The 19,857-nt window shown below is 33.9% G+C and overlaps 2 protein-coding genes across 2 annotated transcripts in view; one reads left to right on the forward strand and one right to left on the reverse strand.

Moving 5' to 3' along the window:
- Positions 1 to 739: 739 nt before the first annotated feature.
- Positions 740 to 15,764, reverse strand: LOC138321554 (tektin-like protein 1). Its single transcript, XM_069265301.1, has 6 exons — positions 15,221 to 15,764; positions 6,784 to 6,888; positions 5,656 to 6,039; positions 5,089 to 5,184; positions 3,614 to 3,727; positions 740 to 3,071 (listed from the first exon to the last, which is right to left on the reverse strand). The coding sequence occupies exons 1-6, from the start codon at positions 15,593 to 15,595 to the stop codon at positions 2,886 to 2,888; spliced, it is 1,260 nt and encodes a 419-aa protein (XP_069121402.1). The 5' UTR covers positions 15,596 to 15,764; the 3' UTR covers positions 740 to 2,885.
- Positions 15,765 to 16,169: 405 nt separating this feature from the next.
- LOC138321553 (nucleolar protein dao-5-like) overlaps positions 16,170 to 19,857 on the forward strand; it is a 39,264-nt gene continuing 35,576 nt past the window's right edge. The window contains exon 1 of the mRNA XM_069265300.1: positions 16,170 to 19,220. Within this exon, the coding sequence (XP_069121401.1) occupies positions 16,293 to 19,220 (2,928 nt within the window). The 5' untranslated portion in view covers positions 16,170 to 16,292. The remainder of the gene's footprint in view (positions 19,221 to 19,857) is intronic.

The following is a 19,857-nucleotide window of genomic DNA, read 5'->3' on the forward strand; positions in this document are numbered from 1 at the left end:
CAAGGTCTGGTGGCCAGTTGATCATATCTGATTGCAAAATTTTGATAAGTGAAAATCTGTAATTTTTTCTTTAAAGACAAGATTGACTCTATCACTTGGACCAAGTTTCATGAAAATTTCTTTATTTTAAAGAATTTTAAAAACTTCCAAATTCTCCATTGAAAAAGCATTAATGAAGTTTGAAGTATAAAATCTTCAGCCAAGTAGGTTTCCCTAACTTCTGTAATGCTTTAAATTTCTTTTGGAAACTTTCTCTAACTAACTTTTTCATTGAGAACTTTTAAAGATGCTCCACCGCAGACAGAGCATAAATGATACTCATCATTTGAGCAATAACTAGTGTTTAATCGTGTATATATATGTCTAATTAACATAAAAAATAATTTAAAATAATTTGTTTTGCTTTTGGTGCATGCGCAATCAGTACTGCACTCCATATAGGACATAGTGCCACGGAATTTTTTTGGGATGCAATTAATTATTTTTGATATTTTTATCTTTAAGTAAAATTAGAAGCTCAAACTTTTCGATGGTGAGAATAGTGTAAAGTGAGTAACTTTTGTAACTGAAGAAAAATACTTTATTGTCTGTTCTTGTTTTTGAAAGGGAAAAAATACCATTTATCAGCGGTGGAGCATCTTTAAGAATTTTCTGTGTAAGTTAATTTAGGAATGTTCGTGACACTTAGCCCTGATTGTAAGAGAGCCAGTCAACAAACAAACAAAACAAACACCAAGAATGCCTATCAAGCATTTTATTTAGCACTCTCAATAGTTTGATAAGGTGTGCAACAAAAAAAGTTTGTTTGCAGTGCAATGATACAGTGCCGACGATGAACTAAGAAGTGAATGAATGTTTTGATGGTCTAAAGACAACCAATACTACAAACTATATTTAGGCTCTAAACTTGTAACTGCACACTCATGCTGTCTTGTGTTCTTCAAGGAGCAGTTGTTTTTATTTTTCTACAGTTTTGTACAGATTTCTTAAACTATTAACTCATTCATCCCCGAAATTTCATAATGAACTGTTTCAGTGTTTGAACTAGAAGAATCCATAACTGTCTTTGGGGGTTAAAAGCACATGTTGGGGAATAAGGTTTAAAAAGTTTTGGAATATGTGTAAAAATGTACACTACAGATATTTTGAAAACATTTATCTATGTAACAGAACATTTATTGTAGATTATTTAAATAGAAGATAACACTTAGTAACACCTTAAACAAGCAATATAATATTTAGGCCAGTATACTGATGGCAAAAATTGTTCCACATTGGGTATCACAGTTTATCATCAATTTGAGTAGTGTTACGGGTACCTAAAGAAGATTCTTCAATCAAAGTAGAAATAAAACAAAGGGAGGAAAAAAATGAATGCATATGATACTTAATTAGCAGCATATAACAACTCAACAACAAAAAAACGTCACTAACAAATTGGTATCACAGTTTGACAGCAAGTCATTAATTACACATGTAAATGATAATTATGTATAAATATAATATTCACAAAGTGAACAGAACAATATATAATATTTGTTTTTTTTTACATTAACAATAAGCAATTAACAAATACTTTGTATTGTATATATATCTTACAAACAATGGAATAAATGAAAAAAAAAAAATATATACCAGTAATAAATGTAAAATGTTGGTTTGATCCAATTTCTTCACATGCAAATAGAACATCAGGAGACCAAAAACAATATTTGCTTGAGCAATGTCGGGGAATGTTCAACTTAATCCTGTTTTAATATTAAAAACAAACTGGTCATATCCCTTTGTTATAATCCAATACTGCTTTTAAACAATACTTAATAATTAATACTACGCACTGGGTTTCAGCAGTTCAATACTGTAAAATTATCAATCAGATTCCTCACATGGTCATGGCTGCTGCTTAAAGCACAGCAACATATAATACTGATACGTATAACATGTAACAACCATAGCTACTCTCTAATACTGAAATCAATCAGATTGGTAAAAAAAGATTAAAAGTTTTATTTGACACATATCTATGAAGTGCAGCACTAAAGCTTGATATATAACCATACTACACAATCAAATACATTTTTGTATCAATAAATTAAGAAAAGAGAAAATCACAGATTTTTTTTAGGAATTGTCCATATTCATAACTTTAACAAATTACCTGGCATGTTGTCTTTAAAATGATAATTTTTCAATACAAAATATGTCACATGATGCTAAAGTAATTATAATTAAATCTGAAACACACAAAATGACTTTGAATTTTATTTCAGCATTTTCCATTATTGATTTTAAAGTAAAACAAAAGGAAAGTAAAATTTATTTTGAATTAATATAGGACAATATTACAAAAAAGTTGTTTTGCGATCTTAATAACTTTGCTAATACAAGATGTTTCAACGGGGAAGAAAAAATATATATACCAAATTAACTGGTATATATATATAAACTGATAACAAGTAAAAAACAAACAATATAGAAATTGTTGTAATACTTTTTATAACAAGTAGGTCAAGGTTTGTAACCATCCACTAAATCACCAAAAAATGTCATTATCACTCAATCCAGTTCTTATCAATAGCCAGAAAAATTCTACAAGCTTTTCTTTACTTCTTAAAATCCAGATCAATCAATTTCCATTTTCTCTCACTCACATTCACCTATATCCTGTAACGGACCTCAGAACACAAAACACAACCAAAGTAATAAGAAAGTTATAGAATTTTCCTGGCAATAATTCGTAAAAATAATAACATTTTAGTTTAAACCTGTTGGTAACAGACTAGATACACAGTGTAGTAGTCATCCTTAAGATGCTAATTCATTCCCTCCCGTGGATGCGTTGCACCTATTTTATAAAGTTCACAGCAAACATGCAGTAAATACAGCTAGAACGCAGCTCCTAATGTCCATCTATGGTCTCCCCTCCTACGGCGGAGACGGATGATGCTGGCATCGACAGAGGAAGCGGCACCCTTGCTCTTGATGTCTTCCCGGAGTTTGATGTTAGCTAGATTGAGCAGCCCGATATTCCTACTGGTGGCGGTCAGTGATTGTAGCAAACCTCCACCATTCTACAGAGAAAAAACATTTCACAGGTCAGTACTGTTATATATATGGCTAAAATATTTCATATTGAATGCCATAATGAAAATGTTGCCCACAATACCATAAAAGGTAGCTCATTATTTCCTGTATGATAATCAAATACTTTAAAGTGATAATTCCTAATGAGCCCGGAAAGCCCAAAAGATCTAGAATCATAAAACAATCTTAAACTTTGGTTGATTTAATTTTTGTAACATGCACTGTAATTGGCTCAGTCTACAAACTACATCATACTGTTAATTAAAAACTTAGACAATTTCATACTTTGGGGTCAGACAAGACCTGACAAGCCCAGAAGACCAGAAGAGCCACAACAAGCCCAAAAGAGCTCGGACAAGCCTTGATGATCAATGTTTTTGCAAGCCTTTAAGAACCATATACATATGACAAGCCCTGATGAACCCAGACTGAACCAAAAAAAAACCAAAAGAATCTATAAAATCTCTGCTGATCAAAGAGCGAAGACAAGCTCTGACAAGGATGGAGTTCACCCTTGTGAGTGACCTACCTTGATGATCTCCTGGGCCTCGGGAAGCTGTGTGCCGGGATGTCTCTGGAATACCCTCACTAGGGGTCGGTCAAGCCTTTCTCTGGTGGTCAGATCAGCACTGGTCACTGGTCCCTGAATAGTAAGTTCAGAATATGTAATGTATATTGACTACCGCAAATAATACCCCCCAACCCAGAGAAGAAATAAACTTAAGGTGAAAAGCAGTTGGAGTTCTTATTTTCAGAAAACCTGTCTGACAACATTGATCTAAAAACTCTGAAAGCTAGTACAAATGTAGGTCCTCATCTTGGTTTTTTGAACATCTTTCGTTGCTGTAATAGCCGAGAATCATACAACTAACATCAAGGTGTTCTACTATCTATAGCGATAATGTAGATGATAAATAAATTTCAATATTACGACAAATTAAAATCTAAATAGTAGTAGTAGGCCTGATCACTTTTTTGAACGAGTTTCATGAACATTTTTCACTGATTGAAGAAACACAAAATGAACCAATAACAAACAAAATTTCGGAATTCAGAAGTGTTAATAACAGCGTTGGGTAATGAAACCATGCTTTCTCAATTTCACATTGGGCTGTATTTGGGAATTTGATCAGTTTAGTTATATCAATGTGGTAAATTATCTTTATAATATTTCAGAAATTAATGCAAATATAAACTGCATTGAAACATTGTAGCAAGTATATTTGTATTCATCCTAGATACAGAATTTCAGCTAGTTGTTTTGTTTACTCACTATGCCGAGTAAAGGAAACCACATCATGGAAACAGAAATTATGTAAAGCATGATTTCTCCAACTGAACTACAGGTATGTAACATTGACAAAAAAAACATATTTTAACTTGATAATCAACTTGACCATGCTGATTTCATATGTGGGCATGTATTTGTCGAAAATATCCTTCAATTAAACCTAAGCAATATTCACAATTCTAATACTTGATATTTAAACGCAGAAAATCACTTGTGAATTAACAGTCTAAATAACAATAATAACTAACAAACAAACTGTTGTTTACTTTTTGATTTTTCTTTTCCTGTAAAACAAATTAAGAACAGTACTGGTATATAAATAATTCTTGTGATCTTCATTATTATTCCATTTGTCAAATCCATCCTCCAGTAAAATGGAAATATGGTGTGTCAAATTTCTGGAAATTTGTTAAAATAGTGTTGGGGATCTTATTGAAAAAAATTGATTCCCAAAATAAGCCACAAATCAGTTTCCAGAGAAAACTACAAGGTATTCATATTATAAGTCTGTATTTCATAAAGACTTAGATTCATGGTAGGTGAACTTGAGACCCCATGCAGGGTATTTGGGGCTAACAGGAACACTGAGGAGCTTAAGTAATGGGTCGAACAATGTATCTATAAACTCATCTTTAAGATATGATAAAGGTAAGAAACTTTTAATACACGTAAAATAAATTAAATATTCTGTATATTTTGTTGAGATAACTTACCAGTGTGTAGCCTCTAGCCTTCTCTGTAGCGTCGTACCAACGCTGGGCTCGGTGGATTCCATGTCTGTTCTCTCCCAATGTCACACCAAGATGTTGCTATAAGTAAAGACATGCGAGTTGTCAATATCTCTTCATCTTAACAAGTTACAGAATGGACTTATTCTTCAAGATTTGGTGGTCTGTTAACTTGTCATAATCATATTACTATATATTTTGAAAGATCCTTACATACTAATTATGTTATGCTTATTTTATTTACATCCTATACTAACAGCGAAGGTCATTTCAGGATGTGCCAGGTTTAGGAGATGAAGAAAAGCTGGAGTACACAGAAAAAAAAACCTAGACCTCACAGAAAAAAAAACCTAGACCTATGGTCAGTATATATATGATATAAGGCAATTGTCCCACATGGAATTCAAACTCACCACCAGAGGTGTAATATAATATGTCAAAACACCTTAATTACACGACCACCATTGCCCCCAAATTTTACTTGTATGTTATTTTTCACTTTTATAATTATATAACTGCCATATCTTTGAACATTGGAATAGTAAAACCTACCTTCAATGTGATGGTTTCAGAGAGCTTCTGTGTGATGCCGTCATTGACAGACTTGTGAGCAGCCTCCTTCAATTTCTCTGTCCTCTCGATGGCTTCTTTAAGCTCCTTTCTGAGGTATCCACTCCTCGACCTGGCTTCCTCTGCGTCTAACAGAGCCTGGTCAGCCTCGGGTGTGAAGGGTCCTAATGGGTCAGCCTGTGTGGTGGCCAGGGCGAGACGGGACAGACGACCGTCCAGGGAAGTTTTACTGCGATGTAGGCCGCCGGGACCGCACATACTGGCGGAGGTGTTGCTGATGGAGGACAGAGCATGGTTCAGTAGGTCCAGCACACGGGATCGTTCCTGTAGTGTGGCAAAAAGGCGGCGACGGGCAGCGTCCAATACCTATATAAAACATTCAGTTGGATTCCGTTAGGTAAGTAAGTGAAATAGCTAGCCCAAAATAGGAACAGAATATGGTAAGAATATCAATTACAATTTGTATATTGCATAATTTATATTCTCACACACTACAGGGATAACTCCATCTCACATGGTTGTTGTAAAACAGCTTACATGCACTAAAATAGTTACATATTTTAAATTGTATCAACACATACAACATTACCAAAGCAAACGTTGTATATAACAAAACAAATTTTCATGCATACATTAAGTGAGCCTGTAATGATATCATTAAGACAACTTGCTATTTCTTCTTTTTTTTTCTTTAAAGTATGAAAGAAAAATAATCAGACATCAGTCTGTCAAATTAATAATTTCATAAGGATATTTTTACCCTCATGAAAAAGTTTGGCTGGTCAGCATTCGACGAGCCTTGTGCTGATAAACAAATTTCTGTCACGTAAGTTGAGACATATACCTCTTTATTTTAGTACTTGAGATGACAGACCAATGTAGGATTTTTTAATCTCATATATGCGTATAGCTACAGTAATCATGTTATAACTGATGTGTTATTCCAGATTTGAAATGAAGCTGGGTTTCATCTTGGTTACAAAACTTTACCATTAAAATAAATATTTTTTTTTTTTTTTTCAGAATTGAAATATCTGTTATAATAAGAGATGTCTTCTGTACTACAGATTATTATGACATTGACCACAAAGTCTACGAGTTAACACTGACCTGGAGTTGTTGTTGGACAGATTTGAGCTGTTGCTCTAAAGCCTTTTTACAGTTTAACAGGTGAGCCCTCTCAGCATTGAGTAAATCATCAGCTCCGTCGTGCTCCTGTAGGAATCAAAAATATTATTTTAAAATCCAATTTTACGTTTTTATAATAAGTTTGAGAAAATCATCAGCCAATGCTCTTGTAGTGAAAAAATTATGATAAGTTTAACATACCCCAGGTACTTATGACACAATTTATAATATACAATGTATAATGATACTTAATGTATGACCTAGGCAATATTATGAAGGTAATATTGTTATGACCAAAAATACTATACATGTAGTAGGCTTTGGGTAAGACTGACGTCAATCTGGCTTTGATCCATTCCTATAGGTATATAGATACCTCTCATCTTACACAACAATGTATAATTGGGCCATTTACTATGTACACCTTAGCAGTAAAGATTTGGCAAAAGGCTTACTTTGAGTAGAAGTCCAAACCAAATACATGTACATATATAAACTTTACAACGATTTGGTCCAGAAATGTGTAAACGTTAATAAATGGTTTTATATTTAACAAACATATTAGTTTGTTCTCAGGTAATAAACATTTTCCAAAAAAATTTAGAGAGGAACTTTTTGACAATTAACATTTCGAAAAAAATTTGTAGGCCCTGTTGAAAAGTCTTTCCATACAATGATTCTGTTAATGCAGCTCTTTTACATATTTTGTCTTGAAAATTATCTCTCCTTATAATAGGCATTACAAAATTCAAATCGTACGCAAATTCATTCACTCAATAATTGCAGTAGTAATTATTTCACAATGTTTTCATCATTCTTGCCGTAAACATGGCATCAAAGGAAAGTGAACTGCCATTCCGACGGAATTACAATTGAGAGAACAATAGGTACTATCGATGTGTATAGCCAAGAGCTTTAGCTGTTAAACTTTAATGGAGGTATAGGTTCAGTGTGAATAAGGCATACTTGTGACCTAGGTGTTTGTATGTGTGTAACCATGAATGGTTGCCATTGTTGGTGAAGTATTTGTATTATAACCAGGTACTCCAGACAAACGTTATACTGACAGCTCGACTCAACACCAAAATGTGTCTGACCGTTCAACCCAAATATCAAATACATGTAATATTATTAAAAGCCTGTGATATATATATATATATATATATCTCGATAGACAAAATCAACATTTCAGTTTTATACCATTAACAATTCAAACAATAAAAATTAAACTTTAAACAAAAATCAAATCAATATTATTTACAGTAGCGGTATTATTGATTATTTGACTTACTAATTATATGTCTTTTTTATGTTGATAAGGGTGTTAAATTCAATGATATTATTTATAAGTCATACAGCATTTGGTAAACTGCATTTTCTTTTAAGGTGGTTCAATCTTGTTTCATTTTGAATTAGTACATATATATTAAAAACTTCTAATTTAAGTGAAAATTATAATGATACTGCTAAAGGAAAAATAAAGTTATATGCACTTTATGTATTTACATGTGATTATGAAATTTAAAATTGTGTATAATTACAAAAATATATTATAATGAAGTTATGACTAATCTTTTAATGTTCTTGATGCTTTTAATGGAAGGGTTGTTGGTTAACCTTTATGATAGGTACATATTAAGTATATAATTACATGGTACCTAGTGCACTAGGATACCTGTACCAACAGGTTCTAATTTCACCTCCCCATCCCAACCACAGCTTGGGGTACAGGTAACTATGGTAGGTCAATCTATTAACATTTATTATATTTACATGAGGAAACTTAAGCCTGAACCTTGTTCCATTGTGAAGAACAAGAACAAATATTGTTTGTTGAGATATAAATAAATTGTCAAAATGGAAAATGGTGAAAAAATGTTTAACAGAAGTGATAAAAAAATACCATATATACCATATAAATAAATTAATCCTATAGTTCAAAATAATAACCATACATATAATGTGTGACAGGGTGTGTGTTATGGTTTTTTGGGTTTTTTTTTTTAACAGAGTGTAAGAGATTTTTTTGGAGGAGGGGAAGGGAACTGGGATGTGTGCAGGGCTTTGTTTTCAGTGTTATTTGGGGCTGATTCCCATGGCAAAAGCCTCTAAATTTTTCCCAATTCAAGCCTTTAATTTCCAAAAATCAAAAATTCTTAAAAACTATCCAAAAATATTGTATGAACTTAGTTAACTACACTGGAAATAAAAAATCTTTTTTGTTATGCTTTATTACATAGTTCACAATTTTTCCCAAATTTTTGTTTTGTCACACATTTTCCCAATTTCAAAGGCATGGGCCCCATTCCAAAAGCAGAGAGAGAAAGCACAGGGGTTAAAATTCCATTCAAGACTGCATGTGTATATAGCCTATCATATCATTGCTACTGTCAATAAATTATACAATATTCATGCTACAGAGATGCCTATATAAGTTGTTAAAATGTATGGTTATCATTAAAATGGTGCTGGCATTATCATGATCAGCTGAGACTGAAGTAAAAAAACAACTTTTTTTTTTTAAATTCAGTATTAAACAACAGTCTAAGACAACTTTTCAGCTATGAAGTTTCCTGTGGTCAATAGGAACTGACCATTTTCATAGTAATTCAATTCAATTCAATTCAAGTCATAGTAAAATGACCCTAAGCCACAGTTGTGTGGTGCAGTAAAGTTTCATTTTGCCCATATAGAAAGTGACCAATTTTATAGTTGGATGACCCTAGCCCGAATAACTTACTGTGGTAAAAAGTCCTTGGGTCCATACAAACTGACCATTTTGATAGTCAGATGAACCTAGCCTCATAAAAATCACTTTTTGTGGTAGAGTAACGGAACTTTCCTTTGGCCCACAGAAACTGACCATTTTTATAGTCGTACTGACCCCAGCCTCAATCGACTTGATACAGGTCACTAATTGTTGTTTTGGGAAATTGTTTTTAATAATTGATTATAAAGACGCCTCACCATCTACATGTGTGGTAGAACTAAACAGGCTAATGACATGTTTACATTGGTTACGACCAATCGTTACCAGTGGTGTTGGAGAATAAAACCTACAGGTATACGGAGGCTGTCTGATTACCACGATCAGCACTGTTCGATAGCTACTTTGTTTTTATTATCATTTGTTGTTGTTTTATCTGATTTATGATTTAATTAATGCTGATTCAGTTAGTTTTACAATCTTACCTGTTTGTTTTTATTGTTTATACTCTTTATCTCCCCTCTCTCCACGCACTTTATCTTTTTGTTACTTTATCATTTCTTTGTTTACTTTATCATTTCTTTGTTTACTTTATCATTTCTTTGTTTACTTAATCATTTCTTTGGTTACTTTATCATTTCTTTTGTTACCATATGTTATTTTTTGTTTCTTTTTCTGTTGTTACCTTTGACTGTACTTTCTGTAAATCTGTATTATTTTTATGGGTTTTTTGTTGTTGTTGCTTTTTGATGGTTTTTCTAGTGGGCAAGGGGACGGGTGGGTCGGTCGGGGTCTTGGACAGGAGTAAGGTTTTTTTTCATTTCTGTAGCATTTTTTTTCTGTTGTAACTTATTTTTTCTGTTATTTATAACTTAATAGCTTTATATCTTAACTTTTGCAGTCTTTTATCTATCTCATTTTCCCTAGTACTATTTTAGCATTTTTTCCTCTTGCAACATTATATGATTTATCGTACCTCTTAATTAATAATGTTATTGCTTTTTTTTTTATTTTTTTTTAGCAGCAAAAAATTATTTACATGGATATACTTATTTTTTTCTTTTTGGTACAAGTCAATTGCATTACTAGTAACCATGAAATGTTATATTTCTCTAAATTTCTGTTGCTGATTGGTATGATGAATAATGATGTAATTTCCATGCATCCCTGTTACAGACCAAACAGGAAATCACTTCTGGTAAAAGCTAAATCAATAGGCACTTCAAACAAACGCAGGTAATACATTCAATATCATGAGAGATATGCATGTGTAATGTAAATTTACATACTTAAATATAGTTACTGAGTCATTGATCAGTATAACACATAAATGTATATATCATCAGTATAATATCAATTTAATCTAGGAAATCCAGCAAAGTTTATACTGCATAATTCTAGCTTTACAAAGTGGAGTTATTTCAAATAATTTGAATATAATGCACTAAACTGAAATAAATTAAAGTTATCTCCCCTTAGTCTACAAATTTTATTTCTAAATGACATTTACAGTTGCTTATTCCCAATTTGTTATAAGCTGGTACAGTTGGGAGACTGATGATGAACACAGCTCAATCAATTTTGCAAAAGATGTGTGAAAATGGCAAAGCAACATTATACACTTTGACCAATTTTAACTCAATTAATTTAATTATTTTAAGTTTTCAACAAACATTACTTTAAAGAAATTAATTCCTTAATTAACTTCAAATTCTCCATAAGCCAGGAAGGCTAATTAATTTGAGATTTTTCCTTATAATTTCTGTAATGGAGAATTTTAAGTTAAGAATTCCATAAAGGTAAGGAATGTTTGTGATATTGGGCTCTGATTAGTCATGCAAATTGAGTTCACTCATGGCTCATAACCACTCCATATGATTGTGCTATTAATGCTCACTAAGCTATGAATGTCACTGAATTTTTCTTTTCAAATGTCAAAAGTTTTTAACTTGTTATATCGAGCAAAGCTAGCTACCGATAATATATATATTGCTGTATCATTTCAATGTTACAGTTGTCATGGATTCCACTTCATGGTGATTAGAATGGGCCTTGTCGTTCAATAAGTGCAACACAAAGAACAAAGCCATGAATGAAGAGGTTCATCAGAAATGAACTGGACAGCAGTGACCAATTGAAGTCAATTAGAGTGGTCAAGCAGCTTATCAATATGTATAATGGTCGATAAGTATAGTCAGTCTAACCACTGGTCACTTCAGTTCAATACATTATGTGAAATTATAACAAAGCTACACCTGATCATTCTGGCCCCAGCTTTATTAATATTTAAAACTTGAGGAAAATGCTGAACCTAAAATTTAATAGGAAAGCATTGAAGAAGAAGTGAAAGTTAAGGGAAATGCTGAACTTTAGATTTATCCATAGGAAAGCTTTAAAGAAGTTTGAGAGAGTTCACTTAATTAAGATTTTTCTGTTAAACTCAAAACTCTTAATTTAATTTAAAATTCTCCATGAAAAGCATTTCAAAAGTTCAAGAGAGTACATACAAAACTAAGATTATTCCTTTAACCTCTGTGATAATTTAAAGCTTTCTATGGATAATTTTAAGTGAAGAAATAATACATCAAAACTGGAGTAAAAAATTGGGGCAGAACAGCTAAATCATAATTGATATGCACCAAGTGCTTGCCTTATAGTTATTTTCAAAGGTAAATAAGCATGTCAAGTTTAAACATACTGTGTCATATTTTGTCATGTATACCATGCTATGCACTAGCTGGTCTCTACCTCTCCATTATAATGTGAAATTTTATAAAAATGGTCTTTGTTTGGCGACTCTATCAGGTTATTGAGTATTGATTTCGCTGACTAGCCGACTTGTTATAGAATCATCTGACTCCAGGTATATATAAAGAGAACATACAATGAATTAGTGCTGATACATTTTGGTCTTGAATTATTTACCAGCAATTTACTTCGCATGGCAGACAATATTGTATAGTTACCATGGCATGTCGTCCAGTGTACTGAATCCTATACAGGTATATCTGATAGGTATCGATTAGTCAGCCTAATTCAATTTTAATCATTTATATACGACTGATTTTCTATTATTGATCTGCTAATTTGTACTGTTTTTATAATATAAAATGTATGACAAACTTACACTGTGGTGAGTTTTGCTATGAAACTAGATCTGGCTAGCCATTTTGATAATTAATTCAAAGCAATAATTATAGGATGTGTTTCACAAAAAGTTCTTGTTTGAACATATAAGTCATTGTCACCAATAACCTGCTATGGCATAATGTGATATAAGTTTTATAACATTGGCATCTGACATATGTAATATCTTATCTTTTTGGGAGAATTTTATCTCTATATTAATCAGATTATCTCCCCCTAGTATGATTTCATGACTTTTGAAACTGATACTTCTGGGGGTTTTCTATAGACTAAATTACATTTGAAAAATACTCCCATATAGACCTGCATAACATTATGATGTGGATTACATCAGATTATTTCAAGATTAAATATGATGGGGTTAAAAGGCCTAAGATTGTTTAACTATGGTTTTACTTTCAGGAGTGGCTTGTAAATAACAATTAATAATGTTTGTTTGTTTTACATGGACATAAGCCCCTTCATAGCATGTTTTTGAAAAAACTAAATATTGAATTCCACTTTTCAAGTCTGAACCTTTTCAGTAAATGAATACCCAGTGTTTAGCAATCTAAAGAATTAACAGCAAATGTTTTAACTGCATAATTGGTAGTGAATTTCTAAATAGTTATGAAATGATTTTTGAAAGTTAATTTCCTGTAAAAGATTTCTATTTAAACATATACGTATATCTTTCTCTTTTTTTTAGTTTTCATACCTACGGCTAGGTTTTGGAGAAGTGGCAGATGTCTTGGAGAGAAGGAATTGAACCACCATCCAAACTGGCCATTAAGCTTTGAACTAATGTGGCTCTTGTTGGATGGGCTATTAGTAGAAAATTAGGCGAGCATCTAAAATTAACCAGTGTACCACTAAGCCATATTGCAACCCAGAGGTGGAGGACAAATGGTAAAATTTTGAATACCTTAACCATTTCATTATTTTTGTATGTGGCAATAACTAGATTAGTGCAATCAGTGGAAATATATTTTGGTAACAATTATAAATATTTTTCTTTTTACAAAAAAAAATATATATATATTCAGCTATGGACTGAAATCCATAAAAAATAGATTCTTACCATAGAATTAATAAATAATAGATATCACAACACAATGGTTGATAAAAACTAAAAACTTGTAACAGTATATTATCAGAATACAAAAAATATGTTTGAAATCAATTAAAATGTTACAATTGATCTATGTGGTATTAAATAATCAAAGTTACTATTAAAAGGTGATAAAATTACAATGGACAACGGTGATTGTATACTTAAAAGCCTGCCCTGGTGTATGTATACTATTCTTTTATTGGGCAAACCACACATAAATAAATACAATGAAAGTTTTGTATGGCTGGCATTAAATACTAAAAGGCTTTTGTTGCACAAATATAATGAAGGCCTCTACATAAATTGCTTCATTTGAAGATCAATGGAATTACTGTTGAATGCATTACAAGTAAACCTACTTCAGGGTTGTGAATAATGTTTGTGTTACTAAAGAAATCATTTCTATCAAACAACGGCTTATAGCTTTTATGTTAATTTTCTATTCAAATTAAGAACATGTTCATGTTAATGTTCCAATGGAAACTAGGGCCTATGTATTATGCTCTCAGAGCTCTGTCAAAGGTGTCTACTTCAACAGCAAGAGATGTACCAAAGCATACATTAAATGTAATGATAATGTGTCTGTATCTGTTTTTTAATTATCCTCTATTAGGTATCATTGATTTTATCTGATTAGTGATGTTCAACTACCATTAGTGTTGATAAGACAGAATTGTTTCTCAGGCTCAAGACTAAGTGTTGTTGGTTTTACTAAACATTTGGAGCCTGAAATTAAATAAATCATACAATGCATACTTATTGACAATAGACACAAAATAGCCTTAAATCAATCATATAATTGTGAAGACAATAACAATAACGACATGTTATATGCATGTCAATTGGGACACTATTAGTAAATGCTTAGGATCAGTAGTAGGATTTTCTCTGAGTGATATAAGTTATCTGCATCTCTGACAAAACAAATAATAAAAGTTTTTTGCAACTAGAATACATGTACCTTCATTCAATTTCATTGAAAGGTAGCTAACATTTTTGTCTAAAGCACAGCATCCATTTAAATATCCATGCATGCGACATGATATAGATTTTGAGTATGTTGCCAGAATCAAAGACTTGAAGCTGATGGATAAATGTAGCAAACTAGACTAGACTGAATGTCATCTAGAATCAATGTAAGATTTCAGAGATCCCAGATTTTAATGCCCCATAAACATGGATGTAACAAAATAAGTTGAGTATCTCTAACTTTGTTGCTTTCATTATTGAATTGTAACGTGACAATTTAACACTGTGGCCCAAACCAACAAGGCGGTCATTCATTATTAGTATGTCTTCGAATAATTAAATCCCATTTAAAAACAAATGAATGCCATCATTACGTAAAGTTTCAGCATGTCACCTTGTAAGTTGTATCATGGAATCACAAAAGATTAAGTTAACCCCTAAAATATCTAGTGCTAGTGAAAATAATGCAACATCAAAATGCATATGTCATTAAGACAACATACCCTTTCTTTTGCTGGTCTGGATACCCTTATATCTTGACTGTCTTTATTCAATCTGATATCTTTTCTGGTATGCTCCAAAGACTTTTCAAGTGCTTCTTTTCCCCTGGAGAGGGCTTTAATTTCTTCATTTGTGTCCAAAAGACTCTCTCTGAGTCTGGCTACCACAATTCTAACCTCTCTAGTATATCTGTGAATTTCATCATTGCTCAGTTGGGCTACTGTGTCTCGGAGATGAGGTAAAGGATCTAGAGCCCGTCCAACATCACAACTTTTGTCACTCTTTTGAACAATTGTTTGAGATATTTTTATCCCTTTCAATGTATTGTTTCTCCACGATTCAGGTCCTATGGTGGTTGCTGCTTTAGTTCCCAGCATGGTTGTGGCTTTAACACCTCACCTCCGTACACAAACAATGGCTGTCAAAGCCCAACTGGTCTCTGTATCCCGATACGTGCTGGTAAATTATTGACAAATTCTACAAACTACCAGACTGGCGTCGTTCTCTGTGTGACGTTGCTCATGGAAACGGGGCTTCGCGGACCACTTCCGTCGTCCGTTCACTTCCGGTTTAGGTTTTACTTTCTCATTGGCGATAATTATATTTTACCATTTTCGTGTTAATTGTAAAAAGGTGGTTTTTGAAGGCCATGAAAAATATTCTTAGTATTTTTCACAAAGATAATTTGGTGTTAGATGAAGAAAAAATATTATATACCTGTAATTATCGATTGATCAAAGGGTCAGGTAAAACGAAACAAGGTCAACTGTGGAATGTGTGTCATTTATAATACCCTAGACATGTGTCGGCAAGACCTGTCGTCCCAACAACATCAAAGATTTATAAACGATTCCAACATACGAAGCCGAATATTTATTTATTTGGGAAAAATAAAGCAAATGAATCATTTTATTAGATTAATATATTACGACCTTCACCTTCAGAATGTTGGGTTCGCACCTACCAGATGTGACGTCATGGGATAAAATGAGCTGTCTGTGAGGAGCGAGAGGACTCATCTAGGGATATCTTATTGTTTTTCTTCATGTATTCGGTGTCAGAACATTCGTATTGATGACTGGCATGGTAGAAGTGGCTTCCATTCCAACGTGGAAGCTGAACATTATGGAAAATGGTCGTGTGTTTGATGATTCAGGTGAACCGGGAGGACATTCCAACGATAAGTATAACAACATAAATGACATTCCGACATGGAAACGAAGTTTTGTGAACATGAGTAGCAATAACAGTAAACCTCGGGATCATGTACGATCCAGTAGTAGTTCCTCGGTTGATAGTAAATCTAGTCAGGTAAACAATAACTTCCCCCATTCAGCTGCCGAGGGAAATGGAGGTAAAGTGAAGTTTAGTTTAGGGGGCGACACTACGGAAGTAAGTGATATGATGGAAGATAGGGAGACATATACCTCGGCGGATAAGGCCAGCCGTAATGGCAAAGTGGCTATTGACAGTACACATTTAAAACATGTACAGAGCAACCCATTTTTCGTAGAGCTTGGCGGGGTCACACATCCGCATGGTAAGTTAATAAGTGATTCACTTCCTGAAAGTCCCCAGTTATCTCGCAGCGACAGTGTCAGTACTTGTACAACAGAGGAAGAAGCAAATGACTATAGCCCACACTCCGGTATAGTACAAAAATTACGTAAAAAGTTTACATATCTTTCAAGTCATGAAAAAACTCTTCAGGGTGCTGCGTCAAAGCTCAAACGGTACGGAAGCTTGGACAATCTGCTGGGAAGGGGATCATCTCCAGAAAAAACAGAACCAGTAAAATCACAGAAAAGCTACTTGAGATCCGATGTATCTAGAGGTGCAAGGAGTAGTACTGATGGTAAGAGAAATAGTTTTGACAGTAAAACCCTTAAAGATGATAAGGATGTGACCACCACAGTGAAGCCAGCAGTGCAAAAACCACCTAAAATTATCACCAGTAAAGCTCCGCTGGTAAGGAAAGATTCGGGCTCAAGTGTAGAGGAACAAAAATTGCCTAAACCACAAGGTACTACTACAGAAATGCAAATTTCATCAGATGACATTATTATCATTGAACAACCTTCTAAACCTCCTGCTAGTCCAAAAGGTGGAGACGAGCAGGATATAAAAACGTTAAAAAGTGAGAATGAGGAAGGTGAACTTCCTAAACCTAATACAGTTTCAACATTTCGGACATTATTTGAAGCTAATACAAAGGTAAATAGGAGAAAAATTCTTCCTGATGCACCACGATCACCAAAGTTTATATCTGCATCAGTAAGCAAACCACCAGTGTCAAGGTCAAAACCACCACTTCCTCACACGGAGAAGCCACCAGCTACGGATAAACCGACAAAGAAGGCAGAAATGCCGAGCTCACAGGAATCAGATGATCATGACGTTAAACCATTGGTCCCTCATTCAACTTCAACTGTAACACCAAGTGTATCATCTCATTCATCATCAGACTCAACATCTGAACAGGTTACCAAGGTTACGGTAACATCCAAGGTCAAGGATTCACCCAGTGATAGTGCTACTGTTGTGTCCGATACTTCTTTTGAAATGGTTGTAAAAGAAAAATCAACAGATGTTTTAAAAGACAAACAATCTACAGACAATAATCTTAGCAACATTCCAGGAAGGCCACCTAAAGCTTTTGATTCTCCCGTGACGAGGAAGAAAAATATCGGTGAAATGAAATCCATATTTGATTCCAATGCCATTGTAGCTACAGGACCTAAGCCAGTTCCAGTTAAACCAAGAAGACCTGCTCCACGAAATATTTCACGTGTAACGGTCAAAAATGAGACTGAAACAGATACATCTAAGGAAGCAACTGTTAGTAATGCTGTAGTTACTGAAACCAAAATGGAAAATATTGAAATAAAATCGAACACAGACATTACTAAAAAGAAAACTGTTGCTCCTATTCCTCCTAAAGTAGAAAGTATACAACAGAAGCCGAAAATCCCAGTGGAGCAAAAACATATATTCGATTCATCCTCAATAATACCTGTTTCATCTGTTGATAAAAAAGCTCCAGATCAAACCGAAAAGAAGAGGGCTCCGCCAAGACCAAAGGCAATGGCACGAAAATTAAGCCGTTCTAATTCTGAAGAGGAACAAGCAAAAGCTGCAGAGAAAGAGGAGAAAGTTGAAGCAGTGGTTTCAGTTCCAAAAGAGAAACCAGTAACTACAGCAGTAAAGAAGTCTGAGGAGAAGACAGAAGAAATGGTGCAAGCTGAACCACCACCAAAACCTGAAACTCGAAATCGGTTTACTCCAGTTGCTAAATCAACTCCAAATGTTGACAACAACAAGCTCAAAACTCAGGATAACAGCAACAACTCCTCGTTGATTTCTAATGCAGGTTCTACTCCTGCTGTTAGAACAAGTAACTTTGAACCTGTTGGTGTGTTGAACCAAAAGAATGAAGAGCTCAACAGTGCTTCTGGGAGACCAACTAAAGGTATCCCTACAATTATAGCTAATAGATTCTTAAAAGACAGAAAAGACCAGTCTCAGGAGAGCAAAACCAATGATAAAGACGATAGTGACGATGAAATAAATCACAGTTTAGTAAAACCCAGTCAATTTAGGGCAAAAGGGCTCATGAACGGAGCTATATCATCCCCTGTGCCAAAGAAAAAAGGACAATCTAACGAGGAAACTGCGTTAGAGAAAACCCGTAAAAATGTTATTGCCAAAAAGAACAATGCTGGGTCATCTAATAGTATAGATGACCTTATACGAGGGAAAAGAAATAGTCCCTCAGCTGTGTTCAGTTCCAGCATGATACCGGCGGCGAAGCCGGCGCCTACAACTACAAATGCTGCCAGTAATGGAGTGCCTCCTCTGGATCTTTCGTTGATTGAAGAGAAGAAGAACCATCCATACCAAGAGGGTTATATACCAACAAAGATTGAGCCATGCAAGATCAAATTTGTTGGTGCTGGTGTAAAGGGTCCTACACAACCATTAGCCAAGACCAGGAAGACCAAGGTAGGTGTCACACTCTCTTTTTTCTCAATTTTTCGTCTGTTTTTGCTTTTTGTCCTATTAACAGCCAGAGTCATTGGAGGATGAGTAGGCTTAAGAGGAGAGCCGGAGTATCCAGAGAAAAACCATCAAACTTACTGTCAGTACCTGGCAACTGCCAACATGGGTTTTAAAACCGTGACCCAGAAATGGGTTGTTGTAGTGGTAATGTTTAGTGAAGTCAAGGCTCCAGGATCATGTAATAATCTTAGACTTAGCAAATCAGAAATGATGTAACTTTTTGTAACATCATTTTTATTGGCTAAGTTTAAATTTAAGATTGATGTTAGACTTTATACTACTTCATGATTTTCGGGCCTGGACACAACCGCTCACCACTCGGCCACTGTAGCCCAGATGTGGTGGCTGGAGGGCTTGTTGTCATGTGTTGGGACGCCTTGACCTCTTGGTCACCACAGCTATGGGGTTTATTTCAGTGCTAAGTAGGCTTGTGTCTTGTAAATGAACTTTACAAGGGGAGAGATTAATTTTCATTTTCATGTTTTTTGTTTCAGGCAAATCACATTTTTTCTAAGGGGAAATGTTTCTATTAGAACTAGTGTTGGGAATCGGTTTAGATTTCATCATTGATGATCGGATA

Source organism: Argopecten irradians, chromosome 4 (genome assembly GCF_041381155.1).
Source record: "Argopecten irradians isolate NY chromosome 4, Ai_NY, whole genome shotgun sequence".
Taxonomy (NCBI): domain Eukaryota; kingdom Metazoa; phylum Mollusca; class Bivalvia; order Pectinida; family Pectinidae; genus Argopecten; species Argopecten irradians.